At 45.4% G+C, this 25,674-nt stretch overlaps 1 protein-coding gene across 4 annotated transcripts in view; it reads left to right on the plus strand.

The window, feature by feature from the left end:
* The window catches only part of SMARCD3 (SWI/SNF related, matrix associated, actin dependent regulator of chromatin, subfamily d, member 3), a 78,185-nt gene that overhangs the window by 20,474 nt on the left and 32,037 nt on the right, over positions 1–25,674 (plus strand). The window contains exons 1-3 of one of the 4 annotated variants that reach the window (XM_056483935.1): positions 1,904–2,321; positions 15,103–15,320; positions 18,339–18,381. In XM_056483935.1, the coding sequence (XP_056339910.1) occupies positions 2,262–2,321; positions 15,103–15,320; positions 18,339–18,381 (321 nt within the window). In that variant the 5' untranslated portion in view covers positions 1,904–2,261. Of the gene's footprint in view, positions 1–1,903; positions 2,322–3,903; positions 4,140–14,602; positions 14,810–15,102; positions 15,321–18,338; positions 18,382–25,674 lie in introns of those variants that run through there. The other 3 variants (XM_056483934.1, XM_056483938.1, XM_056483937.1) reach the window with 3 other exon arrangements.

The raw sequence follows: 25,674 nt of genomic DNA on the forward strand, positions 1-25,674 counted from the left end.
TATTGCTGTCAGTGCCGATGCTGCCACCAAGGGGATGAGAGCAGTGGGGCAGCATTCCTGCAGTTCCTGATATTCTGGGGGTTATCTGTTTATTTTGTGACAGTGTAGTACTGTGAACTCACATCAGTTTATGATCTATCATATCCCCAGATATTTTTTATAAAAAAACCTCTCTTCAACCAGTTGTTCACTATCTTCTGTATGGATAGTTGTTGATTTATGTCCTTATGTGGAACTCTGCACTGTTTCTGATTGAATTGTGATTTGAAAAAATCCAGGACATATCTCCAGGTCCTCAGGATTTTAATTTTAATCATCTCTTGTAGCAAACTTTTAACCTCTCCAAACTGTATGTTGCTGGGAAATTGAATAAGCATGTTCTCTAAGTACATTATCCATATTGTTAATGAGACTATTGAATAATTCAGAACTCAGGAACAAGTGGACATTTCTTTAGATTAAGCAGAGCCTCAGTCTTGGGATATTTTCTGGTTCCAGTATGTCTTCTATGCCATATTGCATCAGTTCCAAATCTGTTGGTGAATAGTTTAAGTTTCAGTGAAAGGACGACTCTGACTTTAGTGAAACTTGGATAAGGAAACCACACCTGCTTAAGGCAGTCAGCACCTTAATGTACTTCTATAATTACCTACAGATCAAAAAATCACAAGTAACAGCAAACATGTCTCCCTAAAACAACTTGGTTCATCTCTTTTCTAATTGAACCATCTTAGTTTAACAGCCTGAAAAGCCTGAATAACAGCACAGAAGTTAAACCAAAGCACACACATGGGGAGCAGGTGGGCTGCCAGGGAAGGGGGTCAGCCTTTGAAATGAAATGCTCTGGGAAAGTGACATGAAGCAAGCTGAAAGTATGAACGAGGCCCCAGTGCAGGCTCAGCCTTCAGGAGGCACTGGAGGAGCACTAGCCTTGCAGAGCCCCGCAGCACGGAGAATTTCCAGACCAGAGATGCTCCCAGCAGCTGGGGGTGACTTGGCTTGAATCAGTCACTTTTTAAAAGAACATTGACAATTATTTTCCACACTTTTATGGAAAAAAAAAAAAAAAAAAAAAAAAAAAGTTGGGAAAACAGAAAACCAAAAAATTTAAAATAAAATTATATTCTGTTTCTCTTAATATGGAAGTTACATTCTTGCATGGTAACCTTCACCCTTTTGTGCAAATGCCTCGCACAGTAGTTTTCCTGGACACTATTGTGAGAGGTTGAAGAATCACAGGAAATGGGTTTCATTCTCAGCTAGGTGATGTTGGGCAAGTCACTTCCATCCATTTGTACAGTATTTTCCATTTGCAAAATATAAGAGCTGCATGTACTGATTTATTTTCTAAAGTGCTCGGAGAGGTACCATCATGCTAAATAAGAGCTGAGTTTTTATTGTTACAGGGTTTTTTAGAACTTTTTATTTTTTTTACATTTACTCAGTCGACGGCTAAAGCGAGACTGCCATTCCTTCATTTGCAAGTGGCTGGCCTTGGAATTTGATGTTCAAGGAAATCTGGTTTTGGATGTCTGTTAAGAACATCTAGCTAGATTAAAATATATACTGTATGGTTTTCGGCTGAAATGAGTAGCACTTGATAGCAAACGCCCGGCGGCTGCTGGTGAGTCGGGGGTGGCTCCAGGCCGCGGCTGCCGCCGAGGGACGAACGGGAGCCTGAGGCGGGGCCGGGCGCATGCGCGGCCGGGGGACAAAGACCGGGGCGCGCCCGCGCGGGGGGTGAGCGCGCTCAGCCCGCGCGTCCCCGCGGCCGCGCTGACCTTCACGGGGCTGCGCCGGGCATGCGCGCGCCGCGCCGGGGCCGCGGGGCCGCGCTTCTGCTCGCCCGGCTCGGTCCGGTCCGGTCCGGCCCGGCCCGGCCCGGCGGATCGGCCCGGGCCGGTTCCCGCCCGCCCGCGGCGGGGCCGAGGCCGTGGCAGGCGCACGCCCTGCCCGTGCCGGGCGCGCCGTTGCCATTCGGTGCCGATGGTGCTGGCGGCGGAGCGCGGGGGGACGCGAGGGGGGCCCGCGCGCCGCGCCCAGCGCGGAGCCGCCGCCGCCCCTTCCGCGCCGGGCCCGGCGCCGCGGCTGCTGCAGGAGCCGCTGCGGCCCGGCCTCGGTGCGGTTTCGGGCGGGGAGGGCCCGCAGGGCTCCCTCGAGCGGAGCAACCGCCGCACGGGCCGGGCCGGTGACCCCCACGGCCGGGACCGCTGGGACCGCCGGCCGGTGCGGCACAACAGATATTGCAGACTCTGAGGAAAATGCACGGTGTGTGCCGGGAGCGCGGCACGGGCTCACATGATGGCAGCCAGCATTTCTGTGTGAGTCTGGGGTCTAAAAAGAACATGGCAGATGCCATCTGGATGCTGCCTTGCCAGTCAAGCTGGCATGTAGAGTTTAGAGTCGTTTAGGTTGGAAAAAGTCCTCTAGATCAAGTTAACCTGACATTATCACGCCCACCAGACACACAGCAGTTGTTTCCAGATTATATGTGCCTTTAATTTAGCTAGAACTTGAGGAATTTTTCCAGCACAGAACAAGGCAAGGCTGTGTTGATTTGCTTGGCATATTCCTTCTGAGGGGCTGAGAGGGGGAGCGGATAACCACACTCACCCTCCCTAAGTTTCTCTGATTCCCAGGGCTGTTGCTACACACTAGCGCTTAAATTGGAATGACCCTAAAAATCAGTGGAGGTCACTGTCTTCATCCCCATGTACAGAAGACCACGTGACCTTCATGGCTTGCCTTTCACTGCTAGTCAGTGCAGTCTCTTCTGTGCTTGTTTTTAGTATTGGATGCGGGCAGAATATTTGTTTCTGATCTGATTCTGTTCTGTTTGCAGTCTTGCCAGAAAATTCACAGCCCGTAGACAAGAATTTGAAGCAGAGGGATAGAACAAACCCCTCTTGTAGCCGGGCAGCATCTCGCCTATTGCTGTGCTAAGGGAGACCAGGGAACATCGGCCCTCGCAGGCTCCGGGAAGCAGAGCAGGGCTCGGCCATCACGGAGGAGCGTGCTCTGCCTGCGGAATGGCCGCCGTGCTGCCAGCGCCACGCGCCCCAGGCCTGCCGAGGGGGTGAGCTGCTGCTCTCTGCTCCCTTCCCCCGTGGGCTTTGTGTTCCCAGCAGTGTCCGGGATATCACACGCTGTCAAGCAGGGCTTTGTGTGACAAGCAGTGAGCTGCTGATGTCTTCGAGCAGCTGCAGTGTTAATGATTTGTCTGCATCTGTCAGTCACCTGGGTCTCTAGAGGATGCGTCTCAGTGGTACCAGAGCATCCCAAGAGCGGTCACTGGGGAGGGCGGCGGCAGTGGGGGCTGGAAGCAAGCCGTGGGAGCTGTGCCGCCATGCTGCCCCCCGCCCCCTCCCTCACTGATCTCACACGCTTTCTTTCCCCTCGCTTCCACATGTTGTCCCTCCCTGTTCCCAGCTCCGGCCTCCTGCTGCTTCTCTTGTCCAGAGGGGTTAGCTCTCGTCTCTCATGCTGGAAATGCTGCCAGCGAATGTTTCTGTGTGCTGCCTGCCAGGTCCCTGGGGAAAGGGCCTGGAAATGCAGTGCGGGAGGAGCAGTGGGAGCAGGGGAAAACCACTGCTCGCTGCTGCATTTTCTAATGGGAAAACATCTCTGCGAGGTGCTGAGCTCTGTGTCACTGCTGAAGTTGCCCCCTCCCCCTTCCCCTTGCCCCAGAATTTCCCATCCCTGATGCAGAGGAGGAGAGGCTGCAGCACTACCACGGAAAACTGAGACGTGTTTTTCAATTTGCCTCCTGCTTATCTCTGCTGTTTGGACAGAGAGGTTTAAAAAGCTGGATTTTCTGTCCCTGCAGAGTAAACAGACAGAGCCCGGCAGCACAAACTATTTCTGGCTTATCAGTGGAGGAATGCAGCAGCTGAGGCTGAGCGCGAGTGGGCCGTCAGGAAGGCCCTGAAGGGGCCCCCTCCCCACTCCGCGCTATTAGAAGTGTGAGAGCCCAGCAGGACTCAGAGGGGAGAGTTGGAGAAAAAGGCAGAAAAGGGGAAGAAAGAGGAAGAGAGAGAGTGAGAGAGGCTGAGGAGACCCTGATGGCTACAGATGAAGTTACAGGAGGGGCTCGCAAAGCTACGAAAAGCAAACTTTTTGAGTTTCTGGTCCATGGGGTGGTGAGTCGGGAAAGTTAGTGAGCTGGCTGGCTCTGAATAGAGGGATGAGTGGAAACTGGAGGTTCTGTGCTGGGCTGGATGGGCTCCTGCAGTGTGTTCCTGGGTTGCTGGTAGCTGCCTCACCAGGAGAACACCGGGGTCTGTGGAGCCCCCAGCCTATGCACTGATTCATGAATAATACAGGCTTGTGTCTGGGGGGATGTGTGCTGTGCTTTTTGCTGTGATTCTCCACGAATGGTGAATAGCATGCTTTTCAGCCTGATCATGGTGCAGAATCTGCACTGGATCTAACCCAAATGGGCTTGTAGGACACTTTGTTCTGTAATCAAACTTGTGTTTTGAAAAACAATTCTGACGAGAGCCTGATGAAACCTTGGGGTGCTGCCTCTGGTTCTTGTCTCCAGTCTTGGCTCGTTATGTATCCTCTGGCTACTTAACAGGTGACTTTCAGGGGCTTGAAGAGATTAGCTCTGCAGATCTGTAGCAGTCTATGGAAACTCACCCACGAGAGAATTTCAGGGTGCCATGCTTAATTAAAGCAATCCTTCAGGTCTTTAAAAATGTTCCAGCTTTTGTTTTAAGAATCAGGTCTTCAATCTCCATTTAAGGGGAAATGCTCACCCTGTTTTGCTGCCATTGGAAACGTTCTTTAAATGACTCTAGCGTCTGAGAGCAGTCACCATTTATAACATTTGGATTTCTAGCATTGATACACATTTAACAGAAATAAGGCTGTTAAAGAGCCCCAAGGAATGTGATATTGTTTGGCTACTAATAGTCCCGAGTGCTTCTTTCTTGAGGATTCTGGCACCTCCTGTGACACCTCTTTGAAGACCTCAGGTGGGGGCTCTTGTAGAGAGATCACAGAAACCTGCGGGGCTCATGGAAGATACTGAGTAGTCTCTGTGATTCAGGCTTACTCCAGACGTGTAGGATCTTGTGTGTGTCCTTTAGATCCAGGATATGGTGGGGCTGGCAGGTCCAAGGACTTTGAGGTGGCATTCTGTGTTGGTGAGAGCTGTGAAGAGATGATGTGGTGCCAGTGCGCAGGAGCAGGCTGGGCGAGATTGGCAACTGTTTGGCACTGGCAGAGAGTCGGTATGCAGATGGTAGCAGTGGTTTTGTTGTGGACATGTGGGTTTGCCAGGGTGGTCTGGGTTGTGATGGCTGCATCTGAGCAGAACCGGAGCCAGAATGGGAGGGTAGCAGATGGGATGATTTTGCCTTTTCTAAAGTTTCCCTTGGCATTTGCACACCAGTGCTCTTCCTTTAATATCAAGAAGCAAAAATAGTTATGTGGATTTGCTTATTCCACATCTAGCTGCCCTTCGTGTGAAAGCAGCATGCAGGGCTCTTAAGCCTGGGAAATTTTTAATTTATACTGGAATGCATATAGCAGAACTCATTTCCATTACTTATTTGGATGCCAGGAAAGTCTGCCTTTTCTGCCCTGGGAGTTTTGTTGCCAGTGGCATCTTACTTGAATATTTGCACTAGCCTGGAATATCTGTATGTATCTTCCTGCTTCTTGTTGCCAAGGCCGGGTCTTCTTGGCTGTTGTTCTGGTGCCTCTTGTATCACCCTCTCCTTTTCTTCATTATCATCTCCTTTAGTTCTGCTTTGGTACCTGGTGTGTTCTTTCCTTTAGTTTTTTGTTCATCTCAGGTTCATTTTGATCAAAACATGGGTTGGGGTAATCACTCTTCCATTACTTAAAAAAGGTGAAAAGAAGTTATAACTTCATTTTATCTCTCCAGGCCCTGTATCCTGTCAAATAAGAGAATGTACCATGCCAGCCATTACCTTGAGTTTACCTAGTGCTGGCTCCTCTGTTTTATTGCTATCCAAAGTGTGTCAGCACCTGAATTAATTCCTTGAAAAGTCAAGTTGCATAGCAAACTTTAGTGGAATTTCTTGGAGTCAGATTCTGCGACCAATCTCTTCTTCAAATGACTATTTTTAAAAATCCTATCTATGATAACATTATTCAATTTGGTTATTGAAAATTATTTTCTCCCCACCCCCCCCCCCCCGGCCCCCCCCAAAAAAAGGGGGGGGAGAAGCAAACAGAGAGAGAATGTTGTGAGAAATCTTTTTTATTTTTTTACTTTGTTGGCACTTAAATGGACATCTAGTGGACTCATTGGATAATTCTGCTGTATTTCCTAAGGGCAGTTAGCTCTTGGATTCACTTGATCTTTCTGGAAACCTGTGTTCCTTTGCTAAGGTCACTTTGCCCTTTGCTCTTGTGCACCTGATCCTGCTTTTGTGCTTTTCCATATTGCCAGCTTAGATGATGTCTTCTTCCTCATTTTTCCCAGGCAGAAAGGATCCTTCTGAAAGGTGAAATCTCTTAAAGGTTAAAACTCTCAAGTGGGACCCTTCATTCTCTCCTCCTTGAGACCTTGATAGTTTGTTACACCTCTGGTTAGCAGTTGGGCTTTTAGAAAGGTTAAATTTCTTTCAGATATTTATTTTTACTATGCTTTAACTCCTGTTCAGTTTCGTCAGTGTCTTGCACATCATTTTTGTGGGAAGAATTTTTTTCCCCCCAAAGGCTTCATCCTGTACTTGCTCTTTTCTATTGCTTTGGTTGTTCCCTCTTTTTGTAGCATTTGCATGGACAAATACAGCTTTAATCACCACATTTATGTTTATTATCTTTTTATCAATGTGTTTTCTGCTGTCCAGTAGTACATTTCAGGCAGTCTTTATGACATTTCTCTAGGTACCCAGCTGTTGCCTTATATTTTGTTGAACAAGTTACTAGTCTTGCTGCAGGTCATTCCTTTCCTCAGTTTCTATTCTCTGGTCTCTGCCATAGGCCTTACTGCTGGCTGGATCCCTTAAATGGATCCTGCCTGTGTCTCCCTCCCCTGCTTTTTTCTTTGTTTCTTTCTCTTTTTTCTTTTTCTTACTCAAACAGGAATCTGCCTGTTTACTTGAGAAGGTCTGTGTTGCTGGTCTTGTCAAACCCTTGTCCAGACATCTGTCCTCTTGTGACTTGACTGCAGGAACCTTCACTTGGTGCCTTGTGCTGGCGACCTTGGCTGTGTCACCTGCACACAGGAACCTGCTGAGAGGTTCATTTTCTTCTTTTGTTGTTCTGAACTTTTTAATCTGCTCCTGTGTCCTTTTCCTGTTCCCACTTTATCTTCCAAAGCCAATCTTCTTGCCTTTTATCCACCAGATACCCCTATAAAGATCTCCGTGCCTTTCTTAACTCTGGAGTCATAGATGTATTAACAATGTACCTTCTTTTCCCCATAGTGATCTTGGTCTTTGTCCTCTTAGCTATGCTTAGGAAGCTCTCTGTGGCAATATAAGTCCTTATCCATGTTTATTTTCTGCTAATACATGTTATTTCAAGTTCCTGCTAATCTGTACAGTTTAATGTTAGTTACACTCCAAAATTGCTAATTCATGCAAACTTGTGTATCGCTGATGTGACTCCTTTGCTTATCCTCTGTCCTCTTTTTGTTTGGCTATCTACCTCTCAAATTTGGTCATAGGATTTTATAGTAAATACATAAACTGTCTTATATTAAATGGCATTTACAGCAGTGAAAAAAGAATATCAGAGTATGCCAGCATGGTAACAAATATTTAATATATATGATAAATAAATAACTTGTCAGTGTTAGAACAGACTGAACAACAGGTCTGATGGGTACGGAGGATCAGATTTATCAGTGATTTGGAAAAAGGGGTAAGCAATGAGTTTCATAAATTTATGAAACTTCAGGAGTTTTGCATCTCCTGATACATTGTTGATTTAAATGAAATGTCACCATTCAGGAGGAAGACTTGGATGTCCTGTAAGCTGCCTAGTGTCTAACTCATAAGAAATCACGTGAACTGTTAGCCTGATTGGGAAGTGGGGCAGGGAATAACGCAGAGGCATTAATTCATGGCAATGGAATTGTAAACCCATGGCATATACTTCAGAATGTTTTTCTGGTTTTGGTAATCTGTATGACTAACAAGCCAAAAGACTGGGAACTTGGAGGGCAGTACTGGTGGGAGACCTCTGAAGGCTTCATCAGTAAGGGAATAGGGGTATTTTCGGTTTTATTTATAATATCTAAGTATAGAGACTGATTTTATAAGTAATAAAATCTCTGTCATTGGAGGTTCTTAGGTACTGGTTAGAGAAGTAACATCTATCAGAGATGATGGAGATACTGGTGATACTTCTTTGAGATAAGGAAGAACTGCATGACCTCAAGGACTCACATTTCAGTATATTATAAAAATGATGGAAGTTTTATTAGAAGAAGAACTAAAGATATTTTCTCAAAATTGAATGGTGGTCTGTTTTAGTTTTAATTGAATAAAAGTGACTGTTTCTCCCATTCAGTCACAGGGTTGTAGAGATCACTACTGGCAATAGTGAGGTAAAGAGAGTATGCTTGAAAACAGTAGAGCTTTGCTAATGAAAAATATCCTGCTAATTTTTCTTTTGTCATGGGTGTAGATACTGTCTTGTCAGAGCATAAGCCAGCTGACACTGGAATGGCTAGAAAAGAGCCTCATGAACTGTTTGTTTTGGATGGTTTGTTCCACGTTCCACCACAGAGCTCCCTGCGTGGTTCTCTGCAAGGGCATCCTCAGGGAACAGGGCCTGGAATGGAGGCACTGCTTTGCTGTGTGCGTGTTCCTGTTGTGGTAAACAAGGTATTTGGGGTGACTAGGGCAGCCTGAAGGAATCAAGGGACCTTACAGCAAGGAATTTGATTGGGAAGGTAGTTGCAAGGAACAGCTACAGTGAAAACCTTGTACAACGTTCAACTGTGTGAGCAAGCTGCTGGTAGAGACTGAAGGTTTGTCCTTTTCCAGCCGTGGACTGGTTTCAGGCTGTGAAATAGAGAAAGGTTCATAAATAATGAAGAAAATAAAATCATATTAATGCTAGTCAAGGTTTTAATTGTGATCACTGTGATTTTGTGCAATATGGGCTTGTTAAACAATGCATGTAGGTGTGTGGATAAAATGTATCTGTGAGATGTTTGAATTGCTCTTCTCTTTCTAAAAAAAAAACAAACAAAAGAACCCCAACTGTAGGAATATAAAAATAGTCAGGATTGTTTAGTTCAGTGTCCCGTGCAGAATGGGGGCAGTGGAAGGCAGCATGGAAGTACAGGAACAAGGCAAAGCCTTAGTGATCTTTCATAAGAATACTCTGGTTTGGAGCTTTGGAGCTTTCTGGCCCAAAGCTGCCCTCTGTGTAGTGCCTCTATGTGGATTTTATTTATGGAGGTTAGTCTATTGATGTCTTCCTAAACTCTTCTAAATTTCTAGCAGTCAGTGTTTTGTGTCAGGAATTTTTTCAGCTTATCTTGCATAAGGAATTATCTGATCCTGCCAACTGTTTTTTGATTATTGTAATGGAAGAGACAATGAGCTCTTGACCAGCTTCTTCCCTCTCCAAGCTAGTCATGGTGCTGCTGAGCTCTGTTGTTCCTCTCCCTCCCAAAGCCATCCTTTTCAAGAGGTGCATTCTGGTAGTTCTTCACACAAAATCCCTTCTGTACATTTGATCACAGCAGTGGTACGATCAGATGTCCTAAAGCTGGTGGAACTCAAAGCTGGTTTGTAAGGTTTATTTGTTTCAATTCCAAAGACTTTTTTGAGTTGGTTTTTGTTTTGTTTTGGGTTTTTTTGTTTGTTTATTTGTTTTTTTTTGTTGCATCCAAGTGCTCCACTTGAGCTTGGTGGCAGATTATTCTGAGCTGTGAACAAACGCACATGAAATAGAACTGAGCTTCATTTCATGTTCCAATTCACAGTTCTGCAAATGGGATGTTTTCTAAGTTATAGACTTCTGGATTGTTGTGAACGTTATATTAAAATGCATGGTACCTGGAAAACTTGGCCTTACAGACTGAGAGCCTCTGGGAGATGGTGGAAGGTGAATATGGCAGGAAGCAAGAATTGTGATACTGATGTTTCATCTTACAAAGCCCTAAAAGATTTATATACATTAATAAAGGGAATTTGTGAAGTAACATCTGTAATTGTAAGGAGGAGAGAAGCCTTGTACCAGTTTTATTTTTTGTACTTCTAAGAGTCCACTTTGAAACAACACATCCAGTTGGGAAACCATTTGTGCAGTCAGAAACTTGTTCCCATCACACAGTATCAATATAGTGTAAATATCTTAAGGGTTCCAGGTACTTCTAGTTACTCATTCTTACTTCCAGACGGCATCAGGTATCTAGTCTTGCTTATGTTTATGCCCTATAGAAACCATAGAATTGGAAGGGTTTAGAATAGAATAGGTTTGGATTGGAAGGGACCTTAAAGATCATCTTGTCTCACCCCTCTGCTGTGGGCAGAGACACCTTCCACTAGACTAGATTGCTCCAAGCTCCATCCAGCCTGGCTTTGAACACTTCCAGGGGTGAGGCAGCCACAACCTGGGCCTCATGACCCTTATAAGTAAAGAATTTTCTTCTAATCTAGATCCACTGTCTGTCAGTGTGAAGCCCTTCTCTCTTGTTCTGCTACTCCAGGCCCTTGTAAAGTCTCTCTCCATCTTTCTTGAAGGCTTCTTTTTAGTTAAGAAATATGCTGTTTGTATACTTGGTGGTGGTGGTTATTTTCAGAGTCTGTCAGTGTCTCTGTTAACAGGAAGCTGGTGGCTGTTCCTCACGAGCAGCTTAAGAGCCTCCAGTGTGGTGCTGAGGTGGATGGAGTCTGTCAGGACAGGAGATTGCTGTAAGTGCAGCTCAGCACTCAACTGCAATGCAGCAGCTCCTGGCTATCTGTTCAGTCTCTTTCTGAATCCTCTTGTGGGTGTGTTTGCTTTTCTTTTCTTGACACATCCTTTTACTTTCACCTGTCAGTTCTCCAGGTTATTTTCCTCTTACTGGTATGTCCAGACAGGACTCCTTTTTTCTGCGTCTGTGTTTTGACTGCTGTGATGCACATCCCCTGACAAAAGACTCTGCCGTAGGAGAGTGTGGAAAAGCACTGCTCTAATGTTGTCTTGTTACTGCTGTCAGACAGAAGTTCACGTAAGGATGACAAAGAGGACAGAGGCAGAGCTCTGATGTGGCAGGAAGTTCCGGCAAGGAAGACACAGAGGAGCCGAGCGTGGCTTTGGAGGCAGTGGGGGCTGTGGCAGCAGGAGCCGGGTGCGGTTCTGCTGCCCTGCCATGCTCACGCTGCAGCTGCCCAGGGCAGGGCTGGGCCCTGCACGCTGCCAGGCACTCGGCAGGGCTGGGGCCAGGGCACGTGCATGGCACAGTGCTCGTGTGCCTCTGTGCACTCTGCTGCCTTTGCCTTGCTGCTGTGCCTCACCTCTGCTCTGCTCTGCTTCACCTTCTCTGAGCTGTGAGAGTGCTCCCTTCAGCTGGGGACAGGCTGGCTCTTCCTCATTTCCTATGGCCCACAGTGGTTTTGCCCTCTGTCCCGTGAGGTGTTTGTGCAGATTAATACATGTAAATGGAACCAATGAAGGTAAAAAGGAGATAGAACTGTAGGTACAAACAGAGATGGGTTAGGGATGGGGATCTCAGGTAGGCGATTTCCTGGGAAGGAGGATGTGTCAGTGCTGTTTTGCACTGCGGCGTTTCCTGTGGATGCTTCTTGTTTAAGACAGATTCCATCCTGCTGAGGAAGAGGGGGAGAGACAGATACTAACCTGTAAATAGATGCACCTTCAAGATCTCTTTCAAAAGCCATAATGATACTGGAATATTCTTTACTATGAAAACTTTTTTCTTTTAAATGTGAAAAATTTGATGTATTGTCCCTCACTGTCTTGTCTCACACATGTTTGAGAGCAAAATAATCTTTTAGATAAGGTGAGATACTGCTTGTATGTTCTTCTTTTATAAAAACTTTAAATACATAATATATATATCTTGGGAGTCTGATGGGCTTGCAGCAGGAGACAGTTGCACAGTTGCAGAGTGTGTAATATTTTATCTATGAGTTATATCAGAGGTAGGAACGTGAGAACAGAGGCGAAGGAATGAGGCAGTCAAGGGATGAGATCTAATGTGCTTTTGCTAGAGCTGCCTCTCTTTTCTCATTTTTGTCCTTTCTCTATGTTTCTCTACTCTAGTGCTTAACAAAGGAAACTGAAGGAAGTTCAAAGACATAAGACCAAGACTGAGAGTAGATTTAGCTTGCTGACCTTGTTCTTCAAGCCCTTGTTGTCCTTTAGAGCAGCACCAAAATGGGCCTTCAGTTTTTTCCATGTGGCCTGTCAGTCTCCATGAGATGGCCGTGCTCAGGGTCTGGGCTCCTTTGAATGACTGTCAGATGTCCCCAGCTGACTGACAGGCAGCAGCTGGCCCGGTACTCTGCCCTTTGCTGGAAGGAGGCCACAATGTGTGGCTTGACAGATGACAGATCTTAAATGCAGGCTCAGAGAGAAGCATTTTCTGGGCCATTTCTTTCTGCTGACTCTGCCTGGGTCAGAGGGTGGGGCTACGTACACGGCGAACAGAGAGCATTGTTCCCTTCCAGCTGTTCTCAGGGCTCCAGGCTCATGGCAGAGGACTTTTGGAGCTTTGCTCTGTCAGCTGCTTGCTGCCCTCTCCATGGCCATACCTGCCATTGCTTTCTTACGCTGACACTTGCTGAATTCACCTGCTTGGATTCCTGCTCTGGTGACTCTCCTACCTCCTGCCTTCTCTGTCCATACCAGTTATAAACCATATTGGTTCTTTGCTGGTCATCCATTCCCCTCCTTTCTCCAGTTTCCTTTATAGATACAAGTGTGAGGAGTATCTAAGACTTGTGATGATCAGGGAGGCACTGAGCTGGGGCTTTGGGAGCTGTAATGCATTTGAGTGGTTAATTTTGAGATGTGGGTCCAAATTATTTTTAGAATTATGTTTTATTATAATACATAGTTATGTATTTAGAAATCATAGAAATTATGAAATAATAATAAGATTAAGATGAAATAAACTTTAAAAAAATAATTATATATGTTGACTGTGTACTAAATATTTTCTTCTCACCCCCAGTGGACTGGCTTGCATACGCTCAGGGCTATATGTATCTTGGGGGTCTGGTGTAGTGTATTTCTTCCAACTACTTTCTCAGTCTGCAACTATTGAGCCAAATATGTCTCCCACGTTGTTAGCCCCCCTTTGGAAGAGGGTTCCACAGGCCGATACCCATGGTGTGACAAACTCACTCCTCCAGTGGTCTGTAAGCCTGACCCCTGTGCTGATGGCCAGGGTTCACTATTTTAGCAGGGGCAGTGAACAGTCGATACCTGACTGTCCTCCCCAGGCCACACGTGATTCTGTAGTTTAGATTGCCTTGGATCACCTCTTTCCAGATGAAAAGTCACAATATATTTACCTTTACTTCCATGGATGCAGTTCCATATGTTAAGAATTTCTGTGCCATTCTTGTCCTTGTTTCAGCTCTGCTCTGCCATCACTGAGCTGCAGGAGCCAGAGCTGCACACAGACATTCACTTATGGGCACATCATGGCCATGGCACACTGATACCCTCTGTTCCCTCCACTCTTATTTCTTATTTCTTTATGACTTTTTTCTTACCTCTAGTAACCACCAATCCGATATTTTTCTGGGAGTGTCTGTTTAAACAAGATTTGGTTCTGCTTGAGAACAGTCAGCTCAGGACCCATCACCTAGTGATTCTTGGATTTTTTTTTCCCCCTCTTTTGTAATTCAGTTCAATATGTATTGAACTACATTTGTATCTTCCTTTTAAGTGTTCATTCTGTCTCATAAAGTCCTTTTGCAGTTCTTGAAGCTGTCTTTCATCCTTGCCAGTGTGAATAACAGCATTTCCAACAAACTTTCTTACTTCCTTGCTTTTTTTCCTGGCTTTTTTGGTTCTTTTTTTCCCCCAGGTTGTTTTAAATGTGCCAAAAAGGAGAAGTCCGAGCAGAATTTTACATGTGCCTTTATTTTAAGAACTAATTACTTTTGCCTCATTTCTATCCCTTAACCAATTGTTTATCCATAATGGATGCCATTGCCTCTTGGTTTCCTTAAAAGACTTTGTAGAGGGACTTGGCTTTCAAAGGCCTTTTGTTGTATGGTTATTCTCATCCTGGTTCAAACGCCTAGAGAGTGTGTCTGTGGCTGTGTTTTTGCGTATATGTTGATAATTCTCAGTATGAGACTAAGTTCATCTCTCTGTTTTGAATTGCATTTTACAGGCAGTAATTATTTTATTGGTGGTTTTCCTTGATGACTATAAACTTTTAGAATTCAGAATTGGGTTTACTGTGTATCTCATGCAGCATTAAGCTTTTGATTTGAACCACTGTCTCTCAAGAGCATGCAGAAGTTAGCATAAATGCCAGGGCTTTAGAATGCCTACAGGGACTGCTGACAAACTACCACATCCATTTCGTTTTTAAAAAATTTATTTATTTTAAAGGCTTGATCAGAGACATGACCTTTTTCTTAAAGGATTTGTTGCATTATGAACTTAGACTGCTCTCTGGTGTAGGCGAAGCAGAAGGCTCTTAATGGGCAGTGTTTCTCCTGGTGTTTTGCCTTTGCTGGTTTGTGTCTCGCAGCTGAGGAGAGCTGCCTGCTGGGCAGTGCAGTGCAGTGGGAGCAGTGCAGTGCAGCAGGGGCAGTGCAGCTCTGAGCAGCCCAGGAGCTGCACCAGTTTGGGCTGTGTGTCACTGCCATGGGCTGTTCTCCTCGGGCTGAAGGCAGAGCTCCCAGCTGGGACCTGCTCTGGATATGCTGCTGACCATTGGGTGTTTTCCCAAGCCTAGTACTTGGCCTCCATGTTTCCTGCCTGCTTTATTCCCTGAATGCCTCTTCATGCCATCCACGATACACCAGTCCCAGAGCTGGCGTGCTTTGTGTTGCTGCTTGGTGCTTCCAGGATGGTCAAAACGGGGAACCTGTTGATGCCAGTGTTGCATGATGTACAAATGTCTTGGCAGCTGCAGAAGCAGGAACCAAACTGGCTTTTCTTTCTATTTTGTGTTTCCTCCAGCGGCCTGGGATGCCATCAGGAGCTCGAATGCCCCATCAAGGGGCTCCCATGGGTCCTCCAGGCCCCCAGTACGTTGGAAGCCCCTCTGTGCGACCTGGGATGCCCCAGACTGTGATGGAAACAACGAGAAAACGCGCTGCACCACAGCAGGTCCAGCAGCAGCAGGTGCAGCAGCAAGTGCAACAGCAGCAGCAAGCTACTCAGAACCGAGCTAGGAGGTGAGTGTTCTGGAAAGAAAACACAGGAGGGCGATTTGAGGAAGCAAAGGTGGTACCTGTTTAGTGGTAGGTAAGACCTTTATGATCAAATGAGACAGAGTAGAATATCTATGTATTGTCAGTTTTTTTAAGCAAGAAAAACATTGGTAAAATTTACTCCTTTTTTTGTTTGTGAATGGTCTTGAACAAACCAACCTTTGATAATGTCCAATTTTGAAGTTACTCTGCTTTTTCTTTGCAGGTTTGTTAGGCCATAAATCTGTCGAGTATGTTTAGCCTTTAGAATTAATGAACAGTTCTCTTCTAATATAGTACAATTATCATATTATTTGTTGCCTCTTCTGCATAATTGCTCTGATTTCAAACTGGCTAACGTAGTAGTTTGTAAATGACACAAGTGGAAAAAACCTTGGTTTGTTGTGTGAATACTTGTACTGTGGTCACTCACAGCTTGGCCATAAAACTTGCAGTTGTCTCAAGTGTTTTAACATACAGAATAACTAAATATGCACTAAATAATTTCATAAAATTAGAGGGATTTCTATAAGAAACTTTCTTTTGGAGATATGCTCACCTTGTACATTGCTGAATACATTCTCTCAAATAAGTTAACTAATTTATTTTTGCAATATATTAGATCTCATCAGTCGTGAGTGTTGAGTGTGATCCACCCATTCATAGGGTGAAATCATCTGTGTGGACTGCCTTTCACTAAATCATTATAGATGTATATAGAGCTTCAGGCAGTGTTCTAGTGTGTCGGGGAATCCAGCTGCAGCTAAAACATGACTCTCTAAGCTCAGTTCTTCAGGAGCCCTGCTCTGTCCAGGTTATATACCTTGGATCAGCAAGCCAGATTTGGGAATCCTTGTGTCTGGGATGCATCTGGAAAGGACACTGATCTTGACAGTACTAATATATGACAATTGAAAAAGGTTGAACAGAAGGAATGTGTGGGAGTGCAGCACGTGAGCACAAGCAGTGCATGTACATGTTGGAGGCCTTCTCCAGCACCAGCCAAAATGCACATTCTGTAGCACCTCCCAGGAGGTTCTCCAGGGAACTGCACAAAATAATGACCAGCCTTCAGGTACTAGGGTGGATATAACCTGAAAAATTGCCCCGGCTGGATAATTAAGGTAAACTTCAGTCACTAACTAGTTTCCAGGGAGCTTTAAAATGCAGTATTTGCTAAAAGTTGGTGGCTTGACTCACAGAAAAAATGCCCTTCCCCTCTTAATTAAAGTATTTCTAGTTTGGGACCCAGCAGTAATCTCTACTGCCTTGAGCCCAGTTCACACCAGTGCTCCCTGGGTTCTCAGAAGAGTTTCTCTGTTTCTTCTGCCATGCCTTCCCTTCAGATAATATGTTGAATGTTTTCCTTCTTTTCATTTCCACCTCCCTGTCATTTCTCATTCTGTTTTTTCAGGCACACTTTTCCAGCACCTTGGGTCCAATTTGGGAGGTGGTAAATGAGTTCCATGTTTTCTAGCACAGGCCAAGAAAGTTGCATTTGTCCTTTTTTGGCAGGTCTGGTGGAAACAAAAATCTAATTTTTGTAAAAACTATTGAAGAAGTGGTTGAGATCCAAATTGTTTGGGGATGTTGCTTTATTTTTTCTTGCTTTTTATTTGCAAGCCTATGGGGTTGTTGCAGGTACATGCATATCCCAGACCCTTTGGGAGGATGGGGCTTGCTCAGCCTTTACTTCCAGGTTCTGTGAAGTGTTTCAGTGCAGATTTGATTTTGTGAGCTGTGGAAGGTACTGGAGTTTCACACTGTGTAACATTCCATTCTCATTATTCCTACACTTTTAAAAAAGGACATTGTTCACCTATTAAGTTGGGTGTAACTGAATTTTCTGCCCTCTGTACCTCCAGGCACAGAGTTCCTCAGCCTTGGCTTATGTGGGGATGGGGAAGAGTCTTAAGAGTATGATATTTCAGCCCTGGTTTATTATCAAAAAACAAAGGAAGAGCATATGCCAGACCAGTGTGTGTGGAAACAGCTTTTATGTGGACATGGCTGATGACAGACTTCCAGTGTGAAGACAGTAAGGAGGGGTGTCCTTGTGACATGACAGAGTGGCAGCAGGTGGTTTGCTTTCTCCCATTTGTCTGTCACAGATGGAGTGATTCATCTCCTGCTGAAGATAAAGGCCTCACAAATTAGAGATGAAGAAATAGGACGTCTTGGTCCTGTTAGAGAAAGCTGGGTGACAGGTTTGGTGGGCATGAACAGTTCTTAGAATCTGAAGACAGTCTTCCTGACAGTACCACTTCTCAGGCACATACACATTTGTGTTTATGTTCATGAGTACAAGTGTGTTTTTAAAAGCATAGCTATAGAAATGTGCCTCTGCTAGGGTATGGACACAGTATGTATTCACACTGCAGGCACACATACATCTTCCCACATGTGTGCTCATAAAGATGAAGAAATGTGGAAATGTAAGGTCTTTTCCCTTTGTCCATCACTCATGCAAATATGTTACAGTAAAAAAAAAGTGTGTATGTAGATAAGGAAGGAAGGGTGTGCATATGTGTGTGTTTTCATGCATCATATGAAATACACAGATATACAGGGGCACGTTGAGCAGAAGCGTGCTGTCTGTTGAGCAGGTTGCCGTGCTGCTGGTGGTGCCGGCCTGTGCCACGCACAGGTGTGGCTGTGCCGCCGCACCTGGCACTGTCCCCTCGCGCTCCTCTGCACCTGCAGCAGTGTGTGCACATGCACTTGCATGCACTGCCACCCTGCACCACAGACACTGTGTTCAAAGAACTTAGAGACTTCTTTCCAGGATGCATAACAGACAGCCCAGATTTGTTCTTACCTAACTGCCTCCCCAGGCTGCTGAGAGAAGGGGTACGAGGTCCTGGGCATGGGTGAGACCCTTTTGCTGATGCATGCACAGCTGTGCACCAGCATGTGGAGATGTCAGGATAATTTAGCAGGTGGCCTCGTTACTCCTAGATCTGTCACCATGGTAACGTGTTTTTTTCTTTAAAAAATGTACAGTGCCAAGAGGAGGAAGATGGCTGACAAAATTCTCCCTCAGAGGGTGAGTCGCTTTCATTTCCTATTCCCTTCCCAATCAGTTCAGCATCTTAGTGCAATTAGAGGAATTTTAGAAAATTCTTTCACTTTTTGTTTAAAAATCTAATGAAAAAGTAAGTGTGCAGTGTGTGAAAGTGTGGAGAGCGGGCTGGGCTGGGCTGGGGGCTGGGAGCGGGGAGCAGGCGGGCAGGCGCCTCGTGCTGGGTTAGCCGGGCCAGCACTGCCGCTTGCTGGAGGCTGTGCGGCGCTGGGCTGCCCAAAACCTGCTCCCGTCTGCGGCCCTGCCTCAGGGGTGGGCTCAGACTCAGCTCTCTGGCCCAGAAGGGCTGTGGGGTTGTGATTTTTGTGGTTGTGACACCTTAGGGCTGAAGTGAATATGTGTAAACAGCAGAGTCCAAGGGGTCTGTACTGTCTGGAGAGTTACTAATTCTATTATCCCTGGGGATACGTCTAGCTTTTGGTGTCTGCCTATGTTTGATCCTCAGTGCTTATATCTTCTACTTCCTTTCTTAACATTGGAATTTCTCTCTGCTCTCCTCTCTCATTATTCCCATACTTTTCCTTTCCTTTACCCTCTTCAGTACAGTTTGCAAGAGCCTGCTTGGTCCCTAAAGGCTCCAAAACACACACCCTTCTCACATCCTGGTCCACATCCTGGACTGCTGGTGCTTTTTCTGGGCTCAGAATCTCTTGGACAGATGTGTCCTTTTCTATATCCTTTTAAACTTTTCAAGCTCCACTGCTAGTGTGAGCACAAACTTGCTGGCAGACTCCAAAGTCACTTCTGGGACATTTCACAGGTGCCTACTACCAGCCATCCAAAGAGGTGAGCCCACTTTGGTACCCTGATGTTATATGATCACTTCTTCTCGTGTTATTCCTGCCACTTTCTGAAAGCAGAGCCTCTCATATGTAAGCCATTAGATTCCTCATGTTGCTGTATTGGAACAACTAAGCTACTGTTAAACTCAGACCTTTGCACTACTTACAGCCTCCCTGGTAACTGTGTTGAAGCCTCGTTCCTGCTCTGCTGGTGGTCTGTACTTTTTTAATAATGAAAGCCAAATCTCTTGTACTGTCAGTTTAGTATGTCCCACACAAACTGTTTTCACAGACAATGATACATCATCTATAGAGAGGCTCTTGCTGGAAATACATGTCCATTCAAGATGCTTTTAGTTTTGTTTTGGGTTGGCTGGTTGTGGGAGTGGTTTCATTTTTGGTTTTTATTTTGCCTATTGCCTTTATAAGATTAAAAGGAGCAAGAGGTAATCAAACTTTTTTGCCAGCAGAAGATCACTGACTCTGTTTACCAAGTCTGTGATAATTCTTTAATAGGTAGAATGACTAGGTAGAATGACTAGGTAGAGCCTTATACAGGTATGTAAAAAATCTCTTCAGATGCTTTCCAAGCCATGCTGTCACCAAATATTCTTGCTTTTTAGTATCTTTGTTGCTGCCAGCCAATGGCTTTAACAGATGGAGTAATAAGGCATTTGCTAGAGGTCTCTTCTGCAGTGGACTTTTTATCAGTGCAGCTGCAGTGCTGGTATCAATGGTGTGGCCTCTGTTTGGGTTAAGGTACTCTGTTAGGCTGCAGTTAGTGTGTAAGAAGTCACTTACACCATCTGTGGGATGAAGGTGTGTTGTGCTCATCATTGTCCTGACAGGTGAAGGATTTGCACTGGGGGCTGTGGAATGCATGTGAAACAAGGGGTAAAACTTTTTAAGCTTTCTGGAACTACCTCTGGAATGCTTTCCAGCCAGTCAGCATCTGTTACCCACAGACTTTTTGCAGACCCTTGCTTATGATTTCTACGAACTTTAAAGGGGAGATGGGACAACAGTAAATACGTTTGACTCTTGAGAATGTTCTTATGTAGTAGTGGGAAAGGAGGTGCATTCTCAGTATTCCTCACTACAATAATGGCTCAGGCAGTTGGCACAGGTAACCTCTTGCTGGATTTCCAGCAAGTCTCTCTGGTCAAGCCTGTGCCATAGTTCTGGAGCATAGTGCTGGTTGGGTAGGATCACTGAGACACTCTAGGTCAACTATTTGAAAAGGATTTAATTTTGCAAGAATGTAATTGTGTGAAAAATTCAACCCAGCAAACTATTGCACGTAGGAAGATTGGATTAGGGAGCTGCACGGGATATCCTGGCACTTCCAGTCTTGTTCCCTCTGTCATGGAAGCCATGGCACAACTGCCACTTCAAGACTAGTTAGGTTCCTCACTTGAGACATACTTCTGATCTGGCAGCTTGGGTTTTGTTTTGCTAGGCTCAGCAAGGGAAGTGCTTTTAGTTTGCCAAGAGAGGCTCCCCTCTTGAAATCCTCTTAGTAATTTGTTTTATCTGTTTCAGGTTAAACTAATGTCTTTCCAACCTTTTTAAATCTAACTCTCAAGAAACCAGAACTATACATTATAGTATTACAGATTGCCAGTATCACCAGTGCTTGAGTGCCACTCCTGCATTTTTAGCTCTATTGGAAATAGCACTGCAAATTTGGGTTGCTGTGCTTGCTTTTTATTTATTTTTTTTTTAAAGGCCTTTCCACATTGATACAGTCTCTGGTCATTCTGTGATTGACTCATACAAGTGAGCCATATGAGAGCAGGATTTAGATCCTGTGCATTGTGATGCTATATTTCATCCCATCTCCATTATACAGTTCTGAGCTGCCTTACATTCTCTGTACTATCCTCTGCCTTGCAATGGCAATGACAGTGACACCCAAATTTATCATTATTAATTTTTATTAGCATACTTCTCCTTTTCGTACAAGAACACTTTTCCTACACCAGATCTTGTTCCATCTCCCATTTTTCAGTCTTAAGGAGTGGTTCCCTTTATGACTGTCTGTCAAATGCTTTACTTAAATGCAAGTTGATTGTATCGGCTGCCTATCTTTTGTCTAAAATGCAATTTTAATGAACTCAAGGACTTGGTTATGTCACAATCACATACTGTAACATAACAAGGCTTAGTATTTTTTATAGTGTATTTAACATTAACTCCAGTTCTGTCCAGCAAGCTCTTTCCTGCCCTATTTTCTTTACTTCTGGATCTTTCTCTTGTTCACGCTTGGCTGTCGCTGGAACCCTCATTCTGTTTTGTAGAAGTTCACAGGCATCTTCATTCATAGCTGGGGACCTAAATCTCTGGGGCTGATGATGTCCTTGTGACCCAGGTTTAGCAGCTGTGCCTCAATTTCGACCTCAGACCACAAACTGTCTGTAGGGACACATGACTGCACCTCAAATTGTACCTCTTTCTCCAGGCCTTGCCTCCTCATTACTTCTGATCAGTCTTATTTTCTCTTAGTACTGAATAATTACATTTTTTCCCAGGGAGCTGTGAATGTGATCCACCATTCTGTTTTTTGACTTTCTTGCCTACCCATTCTGATGCAAGAATCTCAGCTGGGAACCATTCTGGCTCCATAGCTGTGCCTATCTCTGCTTCTCCTGGTTTAATTTGCTAAGTGGATTGCAACATTAAACAGCAAACTGCCCCTCCTTCAGTGGCATGCTTGTCTTTTAGTATTGGCTGTTGTTCTTCTCACTCAGCCCCAGATTTCTGAGGACTTTTTGTCTAGCTGTGCTGGCAGGTTTTTGTACACCTGTCCTCTCCTTTTAATCTTCTCTACCTAGTTTTCCTTTATACTAATATTTAGTTAATTTTTGCTGCTGCTGTTCACTGATCACCATGTGGAATTCTCTGCACAGATCCCATGCCATAATAGCTGTCCTGCTGTGGTTTGGTCACTGCATGGCTGTTGTCCACTTCTTTCTTCATCTGAGCCAACCAGAGGTGAGGAACACCTGGATCTACCATTCACTTGTAAGAAGGAAGAGGTTAGGGGTGTGATAATCAGCGGTAGAGTTGGATATAGCAGCTGTGAAATGAAGAAATTCAAGATCTTTCAGGGTATGAGAAAGGAGAGTAGTCAAGTACAAACCCTGGACTTTAGACGAACAGAGTTTAGCTTATTCAGGGAACTTGTAGGTGTGACTCCTTGAGAAGCAGCTCTGAAGGGCAAAGTGGCTCAGGGAAGCTGGGAGGTCTTTAATGACCTTTAAGAGCAGCCTGTATTAAATGCAGGAAAATGAACAGATTTACAAGGAGCCCAGAATAGGCCACTTGCAGTGGTGGTCCCAACATCAAAAGGCAATGTACAGGAAGTGAAGCAGGGACAGGCCACAAAGGGGGAGTTTAGAAACCTTGCCTGGGCATGCAGGGAATGGTATCAGCAAAGTCAAAGCTCAGCTGTAGTTGAGATCTTTAAGAGACATCAAGGACAAGAAAAACTTCTACTATTGCACTAGTAATAAAGGCTGACCAAGGAAAATGTGTGCCCCATGCTGAGTGGGCTAGGTGATCCAGTGATGAGGGAGGCAATGAGTCTGAAGCACTCAAAGCCCTCTTTGTTCAGTCTGCACTAATGATGCCTCCCATACCCTGTGATCAGTGAGCAGCCGACTGTGGACAGAGATAGGACCAGGCATTAGTTGAAGAAACTTGACCTGTTCAACTCGGTGATACCCAACAGGCTGCATCTGAGAGAACTGGCCAATGTCCCCTCAAGGCCGCTCTCTCATACATAATAGTCTTGTATGCAGGTTGGGACACTTTGGTCTAAATGGGCTGACAGCCATGTGTTTGGATGATGAGGCTGAGGAGGTGGCTAATGGTTGCACTTGGCCTTGAGGACAGTGACTGAATCAGAGTACTGCAGGGATGTGTCACAGCAGCTGTTCCCTCCAGTGTCTCTGCCACTGCAGGAAGCAGCACAGTTCTTGCTTGTCACATCTACAGATGACACCAGTCATTGAGTGGAGAAGCCAGCTGATATGCTTGTGGACACATTGGAGGAATGAACCAACAAGAACTTTATGAAAGTCACCTAAGTCAAACGTTCTTCCTTGGGAAGGAGGAGGGCTGCCTGGCTGGGAAGCAGCACTGCTGGAACGGCCCTGGAGGCACTGGTGGCCAGTGAGCTGAGTGTGAGCAGGAGCTGTGCCTTGTCAGCAAGATGACTAACAGTGTCCAGAGCTCTGTGGCCAGGAGCACAGCCAAGAGATTGAGGGACTTGATTACCCTCCTAACGAGTACTCGTTAGCTCATTGGTTGAGCAGTGTGTCCAGTTTCGGGATGCTGAATTCAAGAAAAACATTGGCAGACTGGACTGAGGCCAGTGGATGATTGTCAGGTGGATCGAATGACTGGGTCAGCCCATGAGGAAAGACCGAGACAACTGACCTTGTTCAGCCTGAAGGAAAGCTCTGAGGGGACCTAGTGACAGCAATGTCTAGCCAGCTTCTGAGAGAGGAGGACAAAGAACTTGGATTGCTTTTGCCAATTTACTGGACTGTGTTAGTGGCCCTGTAGTAGTCAATAAGAAATCTTCCTCAAACCACTCACTCTCAGGGGTCACAGGGTGCCACAGTTATGATTTATAAGGAGTGTCAGCCCTTAGCTGTCTTTCTTTGACTGCCATAGAAGCATCCGTGGTAGAGACACTTTTGTCAATAAGCTACAGGCTAAAGTTTCCTAGTAGGGAAATTGTCCAGTAGCTGCTGAGTCAGACTTAGTCACTGACATTTAACATATAAAAATTCTGGTTCTCAACAATACCTGTGAAATATATGGGTCATGTCCATCTGCCATAGGCAGTAAAAAGAGGGCTAAGGATCAAATCAAGCTTGTCAGACTTGGGAGAGTAAGAGATCTTGAATTTCATTACCTCTCTCAAAGATGGGAGTTCTAGGATAGCCTAATTCTAAAGAAGCTACCAAATCCCTATTTATTAGTGGTTTTTATGTTGTTGTGTTTGTGTTTTTTTTTTTTTTTTTTTTGTTTTTTGTTTTTTTTTTTTGTTTTTTGTTTTTTTTTTGTTTCGTTTTTTTTAATCAAGATTCCTGAAACAGCTTTGTTTGTCCTGCTTAGGCAGTAAGGAATGCAGCTTCAATTGTTCCTGCGTGAAATAGATCCAATTTTATGTACTGGATTTTTTCTGGAACCTTGGAGGTGCACAACAATAGGACCTGTGAAGGTTGTGCAGGCCAGCTGTTTTATAGAACATATTCCAATTACATCAGCTTGCTCAGGGCCTTGTCCAGATGGATTCTGAATACCTCCAGCCAAGGATGGACACTCCAGAACATTTTTTGGCTGCCTGTTCCAAGGTTTTAGTACCATCATGTATTTTGTTTTGTCAGAGGTTTTTCTTACAAACCAGTTCCTTTATAGGGAGTGAATTGCTCATAGTGCAGTGAGTTTCAGTTGCCTCTCACCCTAATCTCATGCACCTCCAAGGGGAGACTGGCCCTGTCTGTGCTTCACCCGTGCATGTGGCTGTCGCACTCTGCCAGGCAATCTCCTTGTCCCTTTTCTTCTGCAGGCTGGAGAAGCTCTTGCAGCTTCTCTCGGCAGGTCTGTGCTCCAGCCCCCATCCTGCTGAGCCTCTCTGCAGGCCTTGCTCCAGAGTGTCACATCTTTGTGGTGCTGTGCCCACCAGTCCAGATCCAGTTTCAGCAGCATGGCCTAGTAAGGAAGAGCCTCTTTCCTGGCCTTGATGGCAGCACCTGGGCTAATACAGTCCCTTTTGCAGCTGGCCTTTGCTATGGCTGCCTTACCCCACAGACTCCTTCTGCACTTGTCTGTCCATCAGGGCCCCCAAGTCCTCTGCTGCCAACCTGTTTTCTACGCCGCCGCCGCCCACCTGTCCCCCTGCACAGTGTCGTCGTGTGCCGGGAGTAGAGCTGTTCCTGTGCTGAACTTCACCGTGCTGAAGTGCTGTTTCTGCAGCCTGTCAGGGCCCTCTGCACAGCCCTGCTGCCCCGACTGCCTTGGGCTCAGGGCCCTGGGAGCCTGAGGACAGGACTCAGCCAGGAGCAATGGAGCCAACATGGAGCCTCCCTGTGGCTTTTGACACGAGCGGCAGAACCAGACCCAGACCTGGGTTTTTCTTTAGCTTTCCTTCTGCGAGAAGTTCAGTTCAGTTCCTCGTTGCTTTCCCCAGCCTGCTGACTGCTGTCATTGCCTTCCAAGCTGTCGTAATGTGACAGCCATAGCAGCTATCCAAAGATGTTGTTTGTATCCCAGGATTTGTAGTGTTGCAGCTGTTCCTTGGTTTCTGATTTTGTCTCACAAGCCTTGCACATCTGTTTACAGGCAGGTGTGGTGGGGTCGCCACATTGTGCTGCTTCTACAAGGAAATTGTGAGAGACTCACCCATCATGCCATTCCTTCCACACTGTCCTCACTGTCCTCACTGTCCTCACTTGCAAGT

This window comes from Oenanthe melanoleuca, chromosome 2 (genome assembly GCF_029582105.1).
Source record: "Oenanthe melanoleuca isolate GR-GAL-2019-014 chromosome 2, OMel1.0, whole genome shotgun sequence".
NCBI lineage: Eukaryota > Metazoa > Chordata > Aves > Passeriformes > Muscicapidae > Oenanthe > Oenanthe melanoleuca.